General features: G+C 51.2%; 1 protein-coding gene across 6 annotated transcripts in view; it reads left to right on the top strand.

The window, feature by feature from the left end:
- ACTN4 (actinin alpha 4) overlaps window positions 1-17,081 on the top strand; it is a 111,567-nt gene that overhangs the window by 64,085 nt on the left and 30,401 nt on the right. For 3 of the 6 annotated variants that reach the window (XM_056847585.1, XM_056847588.1, XM_056847590.1), the window contains exons 4-8: window positions 1,443-1,529; window positions 2,681-2,768; window positions 3,639-3,717; window positions 4,666-4,747; window positions 6,401-6,486. In XM_056847585.1, coding sequence (XP_056703563.1) covers window positions 1,443-1,529; window positions 2,681-2,768; window positions 3,639-3,717; window positions 4,666-4,747; window positions 6,401-6,486 — 422 coding nt within the window. Of the gene's footprint in view, window positions 1-1,442; window positions 1,530-2,680; window positions 2,769-3,638; window positions 3,718-4,665; window positions 4,748-6,400; window positions 6,487-7,566; window positions 7,653-17,081 lie in introns of all 6 variants that reach the window. The other 3 variants (XM_056847586.1, XM_056847587.1, XM_056847589.1) reach the window with 1 other exon arrangement.

Genomic DNA, 17,081 nt, shown 5'->3' on the forward strand with positions numbered 1-17,081 from the left:
ATTCCAAACCAGTGAAAGCTGTAACTGGCATAAATGAGGCTGATGCAGAGAACAAACCATGATAGCACTTCTGCTGAATTTGAGCAGCTTCTGCTTGTAGTGGGGAGTGGGAAGGGAGCCCTCCCCTCGCCGCCACCCTTAAGCTACCTCCCCTGGCTGCTGATATTTCAGCAGGAGTCACCTGTAGAGCTCTAAAAGGTGTCTTCGCAGTCATAAGGCCTTGACTCTTGCTTTACAAAAAATAAGGAAAGTGAAAGTTGAAATTGAGTAATGGAACCTGTTCCCAATGCACTTCAATCCTGCCTGAGATCTCCAGGGCCTTGTGAGAACAAAAAAATTGCCTTGCTGAATGAGAGCATTTTGTTCCTTGCAGCGGCCTATCAAAGGCTGCAAAAAACTGGGGAGGAGGAGGGATTGCCTGCCCACAAAAAGCGTAAGGCCTGCCTGTACTTGCCTCTTTTAAACAGCGGTAGTTGACTCCCATAAGCTGTTCTCCCTTTGTTCCCCCAGCATCAGGAAGCCCTGTTCCAGGGTTGGCTTTCCCCAGGTGCTTGTGAGGAGAGAGTTTTGGACACTCGTTCTGTAATGTGTATTCCAGCGGACAAGTTGAGTAGGCAGGCAACAAGCAGGCAATTAAATAAGGTATGGGTGGAGTCTGTTGCCTTAGAAAAGGGCTTTCTCCATGTCAGGAGCATTGAACTCATTTGTTATGGGGGCCACCTATGACATAAATATCATTTGGTTGGGCTGGGCCAATCCTCACCAGCCCAGACCGGGACTGGGCTGGGGGCTGGCTTGTGAGCTGGATAAGAGCTCTCAAGGGGCCGGATCAGGCCTACGGGCCGTATGTTTGATACCCCTGCTCCAGACGTTTCCTGTTGGCCTTTCCTAGTTCAACTGCTTTTCCTCTGACCCTGTTTCTCATGAGCCATGGCAGTAATTCCCCAGCCATCTGCAGCGCAGGAATGGAAAGTGTGCTGTCAGAAGTTAAGGCCTACTTGTGAGCCCGTAGTACTTGCACCTGAGGAGGCTGCCAGTGGCATCTTCATGACTTACTGTACTGGCCTGGCTTCCTTCCAGTCAGTGTCACTTGATGTATCTCTTCGTGATTGTAATTAACTCAGGTACTTCCAATGCAAATATGTAACAGGTTGATTCTATTGTATCTCTGTATGAGTTGCTGTTCTGGGCATTCCTCTTTCCCACCAAGATGCTCCCAGATCAGTGGATCATGCAGAATGTTAAGTGAGCCAGTAATTCTTATGCATACTCATGAAGTGAGCATTCCCAGCTGCAACAGCAAAGCAGGTCTCCTGTTTATGTTTTATTGTTCAAAGCATGGCTTCCGCTGCCGGGAGTTTGGGACGTGCCAATGGCGGTGGCAGAATGGTCCCCAGCAAAGCCTTTTCCCCACCGTTAACACTCTCCCCCCTCTGCTTCAGAGATTGTTGACGGCAATGCAAAGATGACCCTGGGTATGATCTGGACGATCATCCTCCGATTCGCCATTCAGGACATCTCAGTGGAAGGTAGGAGCCAGACCTCTGTGGCACAGTGTTGGTTTACCCTCCGCGCTTCCTCTTGGCAGCTGCTGTACAGATGGTACATTTTTGATACTCTGGAGAGGAAGATAAAATCCCCCAAAGCAGCAAAGCGTTGCAGCCTTGTGGTGATGTGGGACGGTGCCCTCACCTGCCATCCCTCACTTCCTGCTTCCCAGTAGATCAGCTACTGATCATTCTCTGCACGGCTGTGCAGTCAGTTGCAGTAACACTCACTTTCTTTCTCAGACATGTGGCTGTTTGTCAAATGCTCTGTCTCAGAGTGCCTGTAAAGGAGGGGATAGATTCTGCTTCAGAGACCAGATCTTGCTCCCAGAAGCTGTCTGTGCCCCCCCCCCCCCGGCCGCATAGCCCTTGCTCTGAGACATTCACAGCCCTTTGGTGCCTGCCACTCACTCTCTTCCACACTGGAGTTCACTCAGAGCCCTCTAACCCTCCCTTTCTCTCCTCTCCTGCAGTGTGTGAATTTCTGCCAGCGTACTTCACTTTTACAGACACAGGAAACATTTTTGACATACGCAAAATGGAGCTGCATGTATTTACGGCGCAGGGAAGGAGAGATTGGTGACATGAGCTTAGTGTCCTGGTGTAGCGTGAGGAAATAGTACAGATGCTCTGGCGAGAGAAGAATTGGTTTGGAGAGACACGAAAGGGAGACCTGACAAGAGGCCGGTTGACATCTCCCCCTTCCTGCAAATGATTCCCTGCTTTGCAGATCAGAATCAAATGCTGAACTGGAGATCCTGAGCTTGCTGGCGAGGGTCTTGTTCTTCCTTTATGCGAGGGTACACAGTGGGCCTGGGGGGGGGGGTAGTTACCAGCAGAGCTTTGCTAGTCTCTTTTTAAAGTAAGCATAAAGACCTACTTTACACAAGATAATTCCTGACACTGAAGTGTCCCTTCTCTGTGTAGCCTATAATATGTAAGAAACTCGTGTTAAAGTGTATTCTTTTCTGAATGTGCCGATCATCCTGCATGAATCCTCCAAAATTTTATCTTTAGACTTGGGTTGGTTCCATCCCACCTTCTTCTTGCTGTCACCTTCAGTTAAAGCTCCATTTTAGGAAATCCTGCTCCTGAATATAACTTTATAACTTCCTCTCCCCCCTTCTGTACAGAGACCTCAGCCAAGGAAGGCCTGTTGCTCTGGTGCCAGCGGAAGACGGCCCCCTACAAGAACGTCAACGTGCAGAACTTCCACATCAGGTAACAGTTCTGAGCCCTCAGGCTCACTGGAAGTCTCTCATCCCTCTCCATTACTTCACCTTTCAAAAATACTTGAGCGTATTGAAGGCCAAGAGAAATTGCTTCCTGATAATGGCCTTCCGTTGAAGATTTCTGTAGACCAGGCTCTTAGCCTCTTTTCCATGTGCCAGAGACTCAAACTGAAATTCCTTGCTGGAGGTCGAGCCATACTAGAAAGCCCGTTACCATGATCAGTGATGTGGGTTGAAAATTTTCCAATACCAAATTTTTCTGTGGAATAATGTTCCACTCCACGTATGTAAATATAGTCTGTTTATCTATAGTTGTCTGCACTGTTGCAGTGCAGATCAGTTGTGTTAGATGAGTTAAATGTAGGCTATGAAGCATGGACAAACCCCAGTGCTTGTAGGTGCTCTAGGCTTGTACATAGCATGTATGCTGCCTTTTGTTAATATAATTTAAATATTTAAATCTGTTGAATCTGTGATTCAAATTTTTCTGTCAGCCTACATTGTTGACCATGATACAGTTTGGCTAAAGCCATTTCAGGCATTAAAATCATGTCTGTTTTCTTTTACAACTTGTAAGATTGCCTGACAGGGAATTGAGAGGGTTTTGGGGAGTGGGTATGCATTTTACAGGTGTGTGCCTGGCCCAGAGAAATGATTCTTGGGCCCTCGATGGTAGGCAGTCTGGTTTTGCTGAAAGCGGGTGTTCCATCAGCTTTCGACAATAGTCCCATCCCCCCCCCCGAAAAAAGCACAGATTTATGAAGCAGACTCACCACTTGTTAGAGGACAGTTTTAGTACCTCTGCCTCTCTTTGGAGCAGCTGGATAACCTAACTGAATCTTCGGACTTCTGTTTACAGCTGGAAAGACGGCCTTGCTTTTAATGCCTTGATCCACAGACACAGACCAGAATTGATCGAATACGACAAGCTCAGGAAGGTATGACAACAACGAGGCCTTCTCTCAGCACACGGTTTTGCATTGATGCCCCCAGAGTCCAGCAGGGCTGGAAGCCTTTTTTGTAGTTCTCTGCCTTGCCTGGGATCTAATCCTTCTCTGGCCGGTGTTTTGTTGGGTGTCCTTTGCTGAGTCACAGACCCTCAGCCTGTATCCCTCTGTTGGTAAGATGGGTGTAACTGTGTGGCTGGCTTCAAGACTGAGAAGGTTAAGCCCGTGCATGCATGAAAATGTTCAGGAGATGGAATCTATGCTGACCAGGGGAGTGTTTGAAACAGAGTAAAACTGCGTTTTTGGGTGGGGCTCAGAACAAAGCCAGGTGTTCAGAATCCGGTGGGAAGGTTAAGAATCCTTCAGCTCATGGGGTTGAACCTGTTCCATTAGTGGAGGCACTTTCCTTTGTGGAAGGAGCCTTTTGCAGATGCAGGATGCTCTTCTGAGGGGTTCTTTTTTTTTTTTTTTGCATTGGGGGAAGACTTCTTCCACAGGAGGAAAGTGCCTCCACTTGCGGAACAAGTTTGCAGGATCCAAATCCTGCCTGAAAAGTTCAATTTCAAGTGTGGCTGTTGCCAGAAATCACACCTGGGTCTTCAGGAGCTCCATGTGGCTAGGAGGACATGTAAATACTCGGGGGGAGGAGGGTATACAGCTTAGCCAGTCTTTTGTTTGTCAACACAAAGCCTGGGTGCATTCTGTCCCAGAAGGTCTCAGACTCACACAGGGGATGTTTTTAAGTGTTTCCGTGGCCGTGCAGAGCCACGGCACTTGTCTGCAGTTTTCAGCAGCAACTGAATTGGGACTCAGTTGTGGTTGGCTCTTAGTGGGGTGGGAATGATATATTGCCTTCAGCTTCTCCCCAGATGTGGGTTTGGTGGGGCAGAATTGCCACTTGCTTGGTGCCTGTTTTGACAGCAAATTCCCTTCCCCCAGGACGATCCAGTCACAAATCTGAACAATGCCTTTGAGGTTGCGGAGAAATACCTCGACATTCCCAAGATGTTGGATGCAGAAGGTAAGCATCTCACCATTTTTGTGGTCTGGGGCCCTCTTGGCGTCAAGAGAACTTTTCTTCCTTTCTGCTGAGTTGAGTCTGAGCTCTAATTTAGCACATTCTCACAGTAAGAGATTCTTGGCTTTGAAGTTATCATTCATACCTTTTTCCCATCAGGGACTGAATTTGTGCAAGCCAAAAACCCACTGAACCAATGCCCTTAGCCAGAGTGATCTGACTTGCATTTAGCCTGTGATCTCCTGGCAAGTACGAACTCCTCTTCAGCCAGATAATTTGCAGATCCCCTGCCCAAGTTCCTCCTGATCTAAAAATGGGGGAGGAGGACGGGTGGTGGTAGAGTCCTGCTATAGAAGAGTTGGACATACCATTTCAGCCTTCAGGTGAAAGAGCACAATTTTAGTGCTCACAGTTAAAAAAGATGTGGAAAACTTGAATATCAGGGCAGAGGTTCTAGCACAGTTTGTTTCTTCCTGATGTCCTCGCTTTCTGCTTACAGGGAGATTGCTTCCTCCAAGTTTAAAAAATAAATTTAAAAAGTGATCCTACCCACCTACAGCCTGAAGTCATACACGGTCCATTCATACCACCTCAGGGATCCATCCGTTGGCTCACTTCTCTGCGTGTGTGCTTGCAGCCAAGGCGGGCTGCTGGTAAATATTTGTTGGCCAACTTCTTTTCTGAGAATGAGCAGCAAGAATTTCATTGCTTAAAAAAACGTCAGGCCAGTATTTGGACCGTATTCAGACAGTCCAAATACAAAGAACTGTGGCCTCCTGGTTGGCTCCCATTGATTGGTTCAGCTAGTGAAAACATTGCCCTCCAGTCGAGGGGGAAGGTTCCTCCACTAGCAGGAGGGGCTGGCTGGATCGAACCCCCTTCTCTGTCACACAGGCAGTGCAGCCATTCCAGGCGGAGGCTCTCTGTGGTGGCTTTCTTAGCACAGTGGTGCATCCCAAGCCCAGTTTCCAGTTTTCCTGATGAGCAGCTGGCCTCCTTAAGAAGCTTCACAAGGGGGAAAGTGCAGAAGGATTCCTTCCAGCTTTCATCTTCTGTGCTCTTAGAAGGATCCAAGAGGAGGGTGGTCCTGCTCCCTTCCAAATGATGCCGTGGAAACAGCTGCAGGCCTTGGTTTGCTGTGCCGACACACAAGATGGGAAGCCCCGGTGGAAAGGTGCATTTTATGGACTTCTTGCTTCCGGGATGTTCACCTTTTTTGCTAGCGTGAATGGGCCTCCCTTGCTGCCATCGCCAGCTGGCCTCTCAGTCCCACCTCCTTCCCCTTTGAAGGTGGTAAAAGCCCCCAACAAGCAAGCAGCACACTAAAGCCCACCAAAAGCGGCCAGATCCCAGCAGGTGTCTAAAGCTGCCTTAGAAAAGAAAGAAAAGGCAGATGAGCTGAGCTGTAGCAGAGTTAGGGGAACTCAGCAGCCTTCCATTTAATAAGCTGCCCTGAACTTTGGCATTTGGGATCTGGGATCACTGGCTTAACTTCTGTCGATATCCGATTCTGCTTGTGTAGAACATGTGGCGTGTCCTCATATATGTTAACATTTTCTAGATGGAATCTTTCCCTGCAGGAGGACTTCCAAGCCGGCGGCCCCTTCACAGTATCTTACCTCCTGGTGTCTTTAATGCTTATTGTTCACTTTTCAGACATTGTGAACACAGCCCGTCCTGACGAGAAGGCCATTATGACCTATGTCTCCAGTTTCTACCATGCCTTCTCTGGCGCACAGAAGGTACCAGAAGCAGCCAAGCCTTCGTCGTAACAGTGTTTTCTTTCTGGCGTTCTTCACGCCCCCAGTCTCTCTCTTGCAGGGGGCAGCAGCCGCTAGAAAACGGGACACCCAAAGTTTAGCTAGATCAGGGCATGGCGAAAGTGCCTATCCCACCCATGATCTGACACACCGGTCCCTCTGAGCCAAATTATTACAAGAGCTCCAAGCTATGCTTGAAAGAGAGTGCCCGATGTGTCTCTGTATTTCAAGTAGAGTAATCAACCAGTTACTGTCCTCCCTTTTAGACCATTGATGAACAATGTAAATTAACATATATTAAATTCTCTGATAAATTTACACAGGTCCCGTCCCCTGTCCCCCCCCACACTTTTTTTTGTGAGGGTGAAGGAAATTTGAGAGATTAATTTTGAGCAAGGGACAGCTACACAATCCTGTGCCTTTCTATTAGAATGGCACCTCAAAACTGAAGCAGCTTCAGAAAGCCACCCGCTCTGTTCTTAGGCCTACCAACTGAGATTGGCCGCTGCCAACAGATCTCCTGAAGGTTGATTGTGTTTGTGTAAAGTGCCATCAAGTCGCAGATGACATATGGCAACCCCAACAAGGGCCTTTCAAGGCAAGTGAGAAGCAGAGGTGGTTTCCCATTGCCTTCCTCTGCAGAGTCTTCCTCAGCGGTCTCCCTCCCAAGTACCGACCCTGCTTAGCTTCCAAGATCTGATGAGCTCGGGCTACACCATGCCACCTTCCCGGAAAGTTGATTAATCTTCCAATTATCAACCCCTTAAAGCTTTTTGTGCTGCTCACGCTGCAAAAAGAAGTTGTGGCAGATCTTTGAAAGACAGCTTGAGATATTTGCTGGGCTGATGAGGGTTTTGGAGCTCCGGAGTCCCGTTCCAGCTGAGATTTGGGTTCCCGTCTAAAGTGTTTTTTTAAATGCCGCCTTCCCCCTCTGCTGCATGCTGGAGCAGGGTCTGGAGAGGATCTTGCATTTGCGCTCTTGACTCTGCATCCTTTCTCTCTCTCTCTCTCTCTCTCTCTCTCTCTCTCTCTCTCTCTCTCTCTCTCTCTCTTCCTGCGCAGATATTGTAGGCACGCTGAGGCCCGATGAGAAGGCCATCATGACCTACGTTTCCTGCTTCTATCACGCTTTCTCTGGGGCTCAGAAGGTGAGCTTTGCCTGGGTGGGGCTGCTGCTTGCGAATGCTTTGTTAAGGTGTCTGACTAACCAAAGCTACCACTAATGTGTTTCCTGCACTGTTCTGCGGGTGCGGTCGAGGTTTGGCATGGAAAAGGGCTCTGCGGAATTGGCCAGAATGTTGGCTCAGCCAGGGAAGCCAGCCGGCCAGTTAGCGGGCGGAGGTGTGGTCCACATAAGGGGAATGGTGTGGGGGGTGGCACAAATGCTGAAACCTTTCATTACTGGCCGCACCTCTCCGGAACAGCGTGCAATCATCTTATATTTTTAAAAATAAGAATCCAGCAATATACCCCGTGGCGCAGAGTGTTAAGCTGCAGTACTGCAGTCAAAAGCTCTGCTCACGACCTGAGTTCGATCCCAACGGAAGTTGGTTTCAGGTAGCCGGCTCAAGGTTGACTCAGCCTTCCATCCTTCCGAGGTCGGTGAAATGAGTACCCAGCTTGCTGGGGGTAAAGGGAAGATGACTGGGGAAGGCACTTGCAAACCACCCCGCAAACAAAGTCTGCCTTGGAAACGTCAGGATATGACATCACCCCATGGGTCAGGAATGACCTGGTGCTTGCACAGGGGACCTTTACCTTTACCTTTTTTAATATACCCTACTCTTTAGCAGCCCACTCAAAGTGACTTCCAGCAAAAAGTTAAATAGTGCCATCTGCATCGTGCCCTAGGGGGGATTTCTCTGGGTGAGTGGATTTCACACTTCTTATTCAAGCTGGCACCTTCCCCATTCTCTCAGTGATCACCCCGTGTGGGGTTAGTGGTTGCCCGTTGCACTGGGATTGGGGAGGCCTGGGTTCAAATCTCCAGTCGGTTTGGGACCTCGGGTCAGTCACGGCCTCTCAGTCTAACCCCCCTCCCAGTGTGGTGGGGAGGTTTAAACTGGAGGAGGAGGAAAAGAAGAGTTGGTTTTTATACCCCGCATTTCTCTACCTTAAGGAGTCTCAAAGTGGCATACAATCTCCTTCCCTTCCCCTCCCAACAGCAGGCACCTTGTGAGGCAGGTGGAGCTGAGAGAGTTCAGAGAGAACTGTGACTGGCCCAAGGTCACCCAGCAGGCTGCATGTGGAGGAGTGGGGAATCTAACCCAGTTCTTCAGATTAGAGTCTGCCGCTCTTAACCACTACACCATGAGAGTCATGCGCCCCACCTTGAGCTTCTTAGAGGATGGGTAGGGATATAAAAATGGGATAAATCACTCGAGCAGGAAAATCCGTTTTTTCATTTCACTTTCTGCGGACTCTGGGTGTAACCCCTGAGGGCTGTGCAGAATCCACTGAGAAACTTTGCTGGATTCTTTTAAGCTTCCCTGAACATCCCCAAACTTACGTATTTATTTACTTCATTTATCCTCAGTGGTAATCCAAGGTGGCTTTCATAACTCTCCTCTCTTCCCTTTTGCCCTCACAACAACCCTGTGAGGTAGGTTAGGCTGAGGGTGTGTGACTGGCCCAAGGCCACCTGGTGAGCTTCCATGGCAGAGTGGGGATTTGAACCTGGGTCTCCCAGATCCTGTTCCAGCACTCTTAACCACTACACCACCCTGGCCCTCCATGCAGAGAAACATTCAGATTCATTTCATGTTTCGGTACAAGTTAGAGGTTACTTTCAGCTGATGTGTTACGCAGGTGGCGGAGTTTGCAGCACCTGACCATGATTTTTGTCCAGATGCTTCAAATCAGCAAACCTTGCCTGGAACTTGCATCTGTTTCCCACTCCACCCCCAGCTGTGAAAATGGCCACACAAAACTGTTGTGGCTTGTAGCTTGGCAGCAAACTTGCCTGCCTGTGTCATGACCAGTTCCTAGTCTTAGTCAGGGGCCTGTTCTGTGTTTCCAAACATGCCAGGGGCAAGTGGGTGGAACCATCAGAAGGAGGTGCTGGATTGCCCTCCCTTTTCAGCATCTGTGAGGATGAGAAACTGGTTCTGGGGCTTAGTCCTGACAGGCGAGGGAGATGAATGGAATACCCAAAGATATACACTTGCTTACTCCACCTAGTTTTGTACAGGTTGTAGAATCTGGTTGCATTTGCGTGGCATGCATACAGCCCCGTTAAGAGTTGCACCCAGAGGGCTTCCTACCCGTTTCCCCCCCCCCTTTGAGTCCAAAGCATGCCTGTTGACTTCTCCCTATAAGTGTGGAATCAGGAAGCTCAGTGAGGACCCATGGAGATCCCACTGCCCCCACTGCGTGGCGCATTTTATCATGCCAGTCCCTGGGTTTATATATATACAGTGCACAGCTCTTCATCTATCCCTCTGCCATGCACCAATGCCCCTTCTTCCTCTCTCCCGCCAATCCCCGTTGGCCAGGTTCCTTCTCTTTCAGCATCCTGCTTAATTCATTCAAAATCCCCCCATCAAAACTGCTACTTGACTTTTCTAGCCAGCGCCCTCTCAGCTTGCATGCTAAGTGGGTGGGTGGGTCTCCTTTATCTTGCATCCCTTCTGCTCTTGCTTTCCCTTCCCTCCCCACCCCCCGGTGACTGGAAAACTTATCCCATCGGTGTCCTTTGGTAAGAGTAAAATTCCCACCCCTGTAGATATTGGGACAGTTTTCTGAATTACCTGGAGTTATTATTTTTTAATACCATGTGTAGGATCACACCTCTTGTTCTCTCAGCTAATCTGGACTGACGCAAGGCTCTCAGTTCTAGGCTTATGAGCCATATGTGCAGATGAGGATCCCCCTCGCCCTTTAGACTCGCTCTGTGGCTCGTGGAGGGCCATGTTTGCAATGACCATGTGAGAGATCCCCCTCTCTGAGTTTGCTTCTCCAAATCAGTTGCTCAGACGTTGATACAGAAACAATAGATTTATTGAAGCCTTCAGGAGATGAGACAGGCACAGGTAGAAAGTTGCAAGTGAGGGGCTATACGGGTTTACAGAATATATTGACTCCAGGGCACTGGGGCACTGGGGTTCACACTTATTGTTATGGGAAGTTACAAGCTTGGCATAATACAAAACATCAGACGGATCCCAGGAAGTCTGGTGCGGCTATCACACTTCCAAGGCCGCACCGGCCTGAGGGAGTACTGGCAGGAAGAACAGCGGGGGGGAAGATACATGGGCCATCCGGCCTGGCGCCTGAGACCAGAAGGTGTGAACTGCTTTTACGAGTTCACTGATAACACCGCAGGTGATGGAAAGCAGAGACACAAAGACAGAGACCCTCACATTCTGCCCCCCTTAAGGCCCCCCTCCGAGAGGACGAGGCTTATCGGGATAAGCGAGGTGGAATTCTCGGACCAAGCGAGGAGCTGCCATGTGGGGTGCGGCCACCCATTCGTCATGAGCGGAGCCAAGGTTTTTCCAGCGAACAAAGTAAAACAGTTTCCCTTTCTTCCATTTGGAATCTAAAACCTTGGATATTTCCAAATGGGTACTACGGTAGGAATCTCATGAGCGGGAGGGGGGTGGAACTGGGGAGCTGCTACATAAGGTTTGAGGAGGCTTACATGGAAGACTGGATGAACTCCCTTGAGAGTCTTAGGGAGACTCAGTTCCACGGTAACCTCGTTGATTACTCTGGTAATGGGGAAAGGTCCTACATAACGGTCCTACATAACGGTCGCTCAGTTTTTTGCAGGGGCGAAGAGAGCGGAGGTTTTTGGTGGACAGATAGACTTGCTCCCCCACCTTGAGTTCCCATCCCGGAGACCGGTGTTTGTCTGCTTGTTCCTTGTACTTGCTTTTTGCCCTTTCCAGATTTTTGAGCAACCATGGCCAGGTGGATTTAACCACCTGAATCCACTCCTGAAGATCAGGGGTAGACTGGAGCTCTGGCGAGACGGGGGCAGAACCGAAAGGGCCAAAATCCGTCCCGTATATAACTTGGAAGCCGGTAGAGGAATGAGGCGCATTGTTGTACGCATATTCGGCAAATGGCAGCAGGTCGACCCAGTCGTCCTGGTGGAAATTTACATAGCAACGCAAATAACATTCTACTACCGCATTTACTCGTTCCGTTTGACCATCCGTTTGGGGGTGATAGGCGGAAGAAAGGCCCTGTTCCTCCACTCCCATTAACTTTAGGAAAGCCCGCCAGAATTTGGCAACAAACTGGACCCCCCGGTCGGAGAGGACCTTCCTCGGGATCGAGTGTAGCCTGAGGACGTGCGTGATGAACAGTTTAGCTAAGCCCTGGGCTGAAGGAAGACCTGCACATGGAACGAAATGAACCTGTTTGGAAAAGAGGTCTGTGATAACCCAGAGAACCGTTTTCCCCCGACTTGGAGGTAGGTCGGTGATAAAATCCATGGCGATGACTTCCCAGGGACGGGAGGGGTTCTCAAGCGGTTTGAGAAGCCCCGGGGGTTTTCCCATCCGTTTCTTGGCTGTGGCGCAGGTGGGGCAGCTGCGCACATACAACTCTACATCAGATCTCATACCGGGCCACCAGAATTGCCTTCGAACCAGGTGAAGCGTTTTTATGAAACCAAAATGACCCGCTAGCCTGGCCCCATGTACAAGTCCCAATACTTCTTTGCGAAGGGAAGATGGGACATATAGTTTCCCCCCTTGCACCCACCAAGTGTTGGTTCGTTCCAAGCCAGTGGGGAGGAGATGGTGCTCCTCCTCCTGTAAGGAGGCGTCCCGGAGTCGCTGTTGGAATGCTTCCGGGATACCTTTGAGCGTAGGGGGGGTCTCCGGTTGGCGGGCTTGGGATCGGGTGGTGACGGCCAAGCCAGGGACTTCCCCTCGCTGTTCGGGAGTGAACAGGGAGTCGACGGGGCGATCGAAATCGTTGCGATACTGGGGAAGTCGTGACAAAGCATCAGCTAGGGCATTTTCTTTGCCAGGGACATGTTTGAGGGTGAACCGGAATTTTGCAAAAAATTGGGCCCACCGAATTTGTTTGGCATTGAGTTTTCTAGCTCCCTTGAGAGCCTCAAGATTCTTGTGGTCTGTGCACACTTCGAACGGCAGCTCGGCCCCCTCTAAGAAGTGTCTCCATATGGTAAGGGCATGTTTGACCGCTGCTGCCTCCTTCTCCCAAATGGCCCAGTTGATTTCGGACTGGGAAAATTTCTTGGAGAAGTAGGCGCATGGCCTCAACCGTCCCCCCTCATCCCTCTGCAATAGGGCCCCGCCCATGGCTACATCCGAGGCATCTACCTGCACCACGAAGGGCTTGGTGCAATCCGGGTGAGCCAAAACGGGTTCGGATGAAAAAAGTAGCTTTAAACGTTCAAAAGCTTGCTGGCACTGGGGAGACCATTGCAGACGGGCTGAGGGGAGTGCGGCGCTAGCCCCCCTGTCCTTGGTACGCAACAGGGCAGTGAGGGGAAGCGCAACTTGGGCAAAGTTGGGAATGAAATTCCGGTAAAAGTTGGCAAACCCCAAAAACTGTTGAAGTTGGCGGCGGGTAGTGGGGGTTTCCCAGTCCCGCACCGCCTGGACCTTGGCGGGGTCCATTTCCAACCCTTGGTGGGAAATCACATACCCCAGAAATGTAATAGAAGGTTGGTGGAATTCACACTTGGACACCTTAGCATACAGTTTGTGCTCCCGCAGCCGCTGGAGCACTTCTCGCACTAGGCGCACATGTTCTTCCATGGTCTCAGAGTAAATAAGAATGTCATCGAGAAATACCACCACCCCCCGAAACAGTAAATCATGCAAAACTTCATTAATTAATTGCATAAAGACACTCGGAGCCCCCGAAAGTCCGAACGGCATGACCAGGTACTCAAACATCCCAAAACAACTGGAAAAGGCCGTTTTGGGTTCGTCTCCTTCTTTGATGCGAATGCGGTGGTAGGCTTCTACCAAGTCCAGTTTGGTGAAGATTCGGCCCTCCTTTAATTGTACTAGAAGGTCAGGAATAAGAGGGAGGGGGTAAGCATTAGACTGGGTGACTGCGTTCAGTCTGCGAAAGTCAATACACAGTCTTAAATCTCCCGTCTTTTTCTTTACAAAGAAAGCTGGGGCTGAATAAGGAGCCTTGGAGGGGCGTATGAAACCCCTCGCCAGATTGACATCCAGATAGTCTCGCAATACAGTCTTTTCACTAGGGCTCATGGGGTAAACCTTTCCCTTAGACAGTTTGCCTTCCCCTACAATCTCGATGGCACAGTCCGTTTCTCTGTGGGGAGGCAGTTCGTCGCATTCTCTAACATCGAAAACATCAGTAAACTGCGAGTACTCAGAGGGTAATTGAGGAGAGACTGGGGCGGGGGACCCTACCAGTGCGGCGGCTGGAGTTCTGAGTACCCGTTCCTTGTCATGCAACCCACAGGGGTTTTCGGGGAAGGAAAGCACCCGTTTAACCCAATCAATGGAGGGATTGTGTCCCCTTAACCAGTTCATCCCTAACACCACAGGGGTTACAATAGGGGCGATGGTGAAATACAACCGTTCCCAATGTTCCCCCACGGACATAATCACGGCTGCAGTTCTGTGGGTCACAGGGCCCCGTTTAAAGTCACTCCCGTCCATTTGGGAAAAACGGAGGGGTCCCGGAAGCCGCTTGCGCCGGACACCCAACTTCTTGGCAGTTTCCTCATTTATCATGGTGCGGGCACACCCCGAGTCGACCAACGCGGGGACCTCTAACGGGGGACCCCCTTTGGGTAGGGACAGATGAACACGCACAAATACATTGTCCTCTTGGGCGCTTACCATCGGTGGAGCTCCTTGCACAACGATAGGGGCGGTCTGCTGCGGAGCCCCCTCTACAGCAGACCGACGGCGTTTTTTGCCGGCTGTTCCCACTCTTCCTCCTCGCTGGAAGAGGGGGACGGGGTGGTGGCTTCCGGGGAGCCGTCCGAATCAAAGACGGTATTTGTAATCCGGGACCCCGATGGGACCGTAGAGTCGGATGCCCCATCCTGGGGGCGCGCGTGGAGAGCGGAGGGTGCGCCGGAGCGCCGGCTCAGTGGTCCACTTCTGCGGCGAGGCTGGCTGTCGGCGGCCGGTTTCGTCGGCTCGGCCTGGGTTTGGCGGGGGGGGGTCGGACGGCCTGAGCGAGAGGGGCATTGCGATGCAAAGTGACCCTTTCCCCCGCAGATCAGGCAGACGCCGGCCTCGAACCGCTTGCGGCGTTCCGCGGCCGAGAGACCCCCGCCACCCCCTTGCCGGAGTTCCCGGCCACGGTCACCTCGGGGCCTGGGGTCTCGCCCAAGCCGTTGCTTGGACAAGTTCAGGAGTTGTTTGCGATTCTCGATGTCAGCAGCATGGCGAACCCAACCTTCCACATCCGGGGGGTTCCCTTGCATGAAGGCCCAATGTTGGAGGTCTGGGTTGAGACCCTCCCTGAAACATTGTACCAAGGTAGCTTCACTCCAGTCCAGAATTCGGCTAGCCAGTGACTGGAACTCACTTGCATACTGCGCCACCGACTTAGTCCCTTGGCGCAGTTGCATCAGGGAGGCTTTAGCCCGCTCACCCAGAGTCGGGTCCTCAAAACGGTTTCGGAGTGCTACCATGAACTCGTCCAGGGTTCGCAGCACCGGCGAGCGGAGTTCATACTGCAACACCATCCAGGCAGCCGCCTCCCCTTGCAGTAAGGAAGCCACGTACTGCACCCGGGACTCCTCAGAAGCGAAGGTTCGGCCTTGTTCCCGCATAAAAATGTCTACTTGGACCATAAAAAAGGTCAACTGGTCTCCCGACCCGTCATACGTGACTTTCAGGTCCCGACGGGCCGGGGGGGCAGGGGTTGCGGGCGGAACTACCGGCGCCCCGTCTGGGGGAGCACCGGCTGGAGGTTGCAACTTCAGCGCATCTAGGGTCGTGGCCATCTCACCCATTACGCGTTGCATGATCTCCATCTGCTCCTGCATAGCCCGGCGGTCTTCCTGCCACTGCTTTCGTTCTTCCTCCATGAGGGCCTCTTTGCGGGCCGGGTCCCCTTCGAGTCCCGTGCTGGGGAAGGCCAACCGGCGATCCTTCGCCGCAGTCCGCGAGAGCGACCAGCCCTTGGGAGAGTCCAGCCAATAAGTAAGCCCCCGGGGACGTCCGTCCCGATCTTGGTCGGGGGCGCGACCCTTCGGTTCCTTTGGCTTGGCTCCCTCCTCCTTCGGGTCCGGCTTCTCCGGCTCGTCCGGTTCCTTGGGGGCATCGGGGTTAGGGGTGGTGTCCTCGTCGGCTGACATTCTGTCCAAAGCGGTACAGCTGCAGTCCGAGAGGCAAGGACTTGCAACTTAATGTGAGAGATCCCCCTCTCTGAGTTTGCTTCTCCAAATCAGTTGCTCAGACGTTGATACAGAAACAATAGATTTATTGAAGCCTTCAGGAGATGAGACAGGCACAGGTAGAAAGTTGCAAGTGAGGGGCTATACGGGTTTACAGAATATATTGACTCCAGGGCACTGGGGCACTGGGGTTCACACTTATTGTTATGGGAAGTTACAAGCTTGGCATAATACAAAACATCAGACGGATCCCAGGAAGTCTGGTGCGGCTATCACACTTCCAAGGCCGCACCGGCCTGAGGGAGTACTGGCAGGAAGAACAGCGGGGGGGAAGATACATGGGCCATCCGGCCTGGCGCCTGAGACCAGAAGGTGTGAACTGCTTTTACGAGTTCACTGATAACACCGCAGGTGATGGAAAGCAGAGACACAAAGACAGAGACCCTCACAGACCATCAACCAGAAGAGCCACATTTACTGCCATCCCAGACCTGTCTCTTTGGTGGTGGCTGTTTCAAGGTGGAAATCACCTGCCAATCAGAAGCCCCACCCCACCCCCGGCAAGAGCCTGGCCCACTTTCCTGACTCCTGGGGCAGATCCCAGATTGGGAAACAGTGCTCAGAGGAGGTGGAAGGGGTCAGTCAAAGCGCCACATGTGACTCCTAAGCCATGGAGTATCACTGCTCAATCATCATCATCATCTTTTATTTATACCCTGCCCTCCCCCGGGCGGGCTGGGCTCAGGACAGCTACCAACACAATCAGACATAAATAGCACTTTCTTAAAATACATAAAACAATCTAATACTGTTAAGACATTCTAAAACATAATAAAACCCTGGCATGTTGTAATTCCATGACTCCAACTTCGGCGCTCAGTTTCCCATGTAGGGAGTGACTCTGGTATGCCCATGTTACAAATCTCAGGGAGGGGGGCAATGGACCCAGGACATATGGGGAAGGGGAATAGAAACATATTGGGGAAGGGAAGGAAGGGGAGGGGGGAGGGAGGCCAGTACTCTGATGGTACCCTTGCTGCCCTCAACCATAGGCACTGAAAGGAGTAAAAACGTGAAATAACCTTGCATGTGAAGTGTGTGTGGGGGGTGTTACAGGACTTTTCGGAGGTGCTCAGCCCACAGTAAGCGCCTGGAATTCCATGGAGAAAGAATTGAGGGCTGGGCAAATTTCTCCTGTTCCATCTCCAGATAATCCAAGGGAAATTCATTAATGCCCAGGTTCATAAGGCCTAGA

This window comes from Euleptes europaea, chromosome 3, assembly GCF_029931775.1.
Source record: "Euleptes europaea isolate rEulEur1 chromosome 3, rEulEur1.hap1, whole genome shotgun sequence".
Lineage (NCBI taxonomy): Eukaryota > Metazoa > Chordata > Lepidosauria > Squamata > Sphaerodactylidae > Euleptes > Euleptes europaea.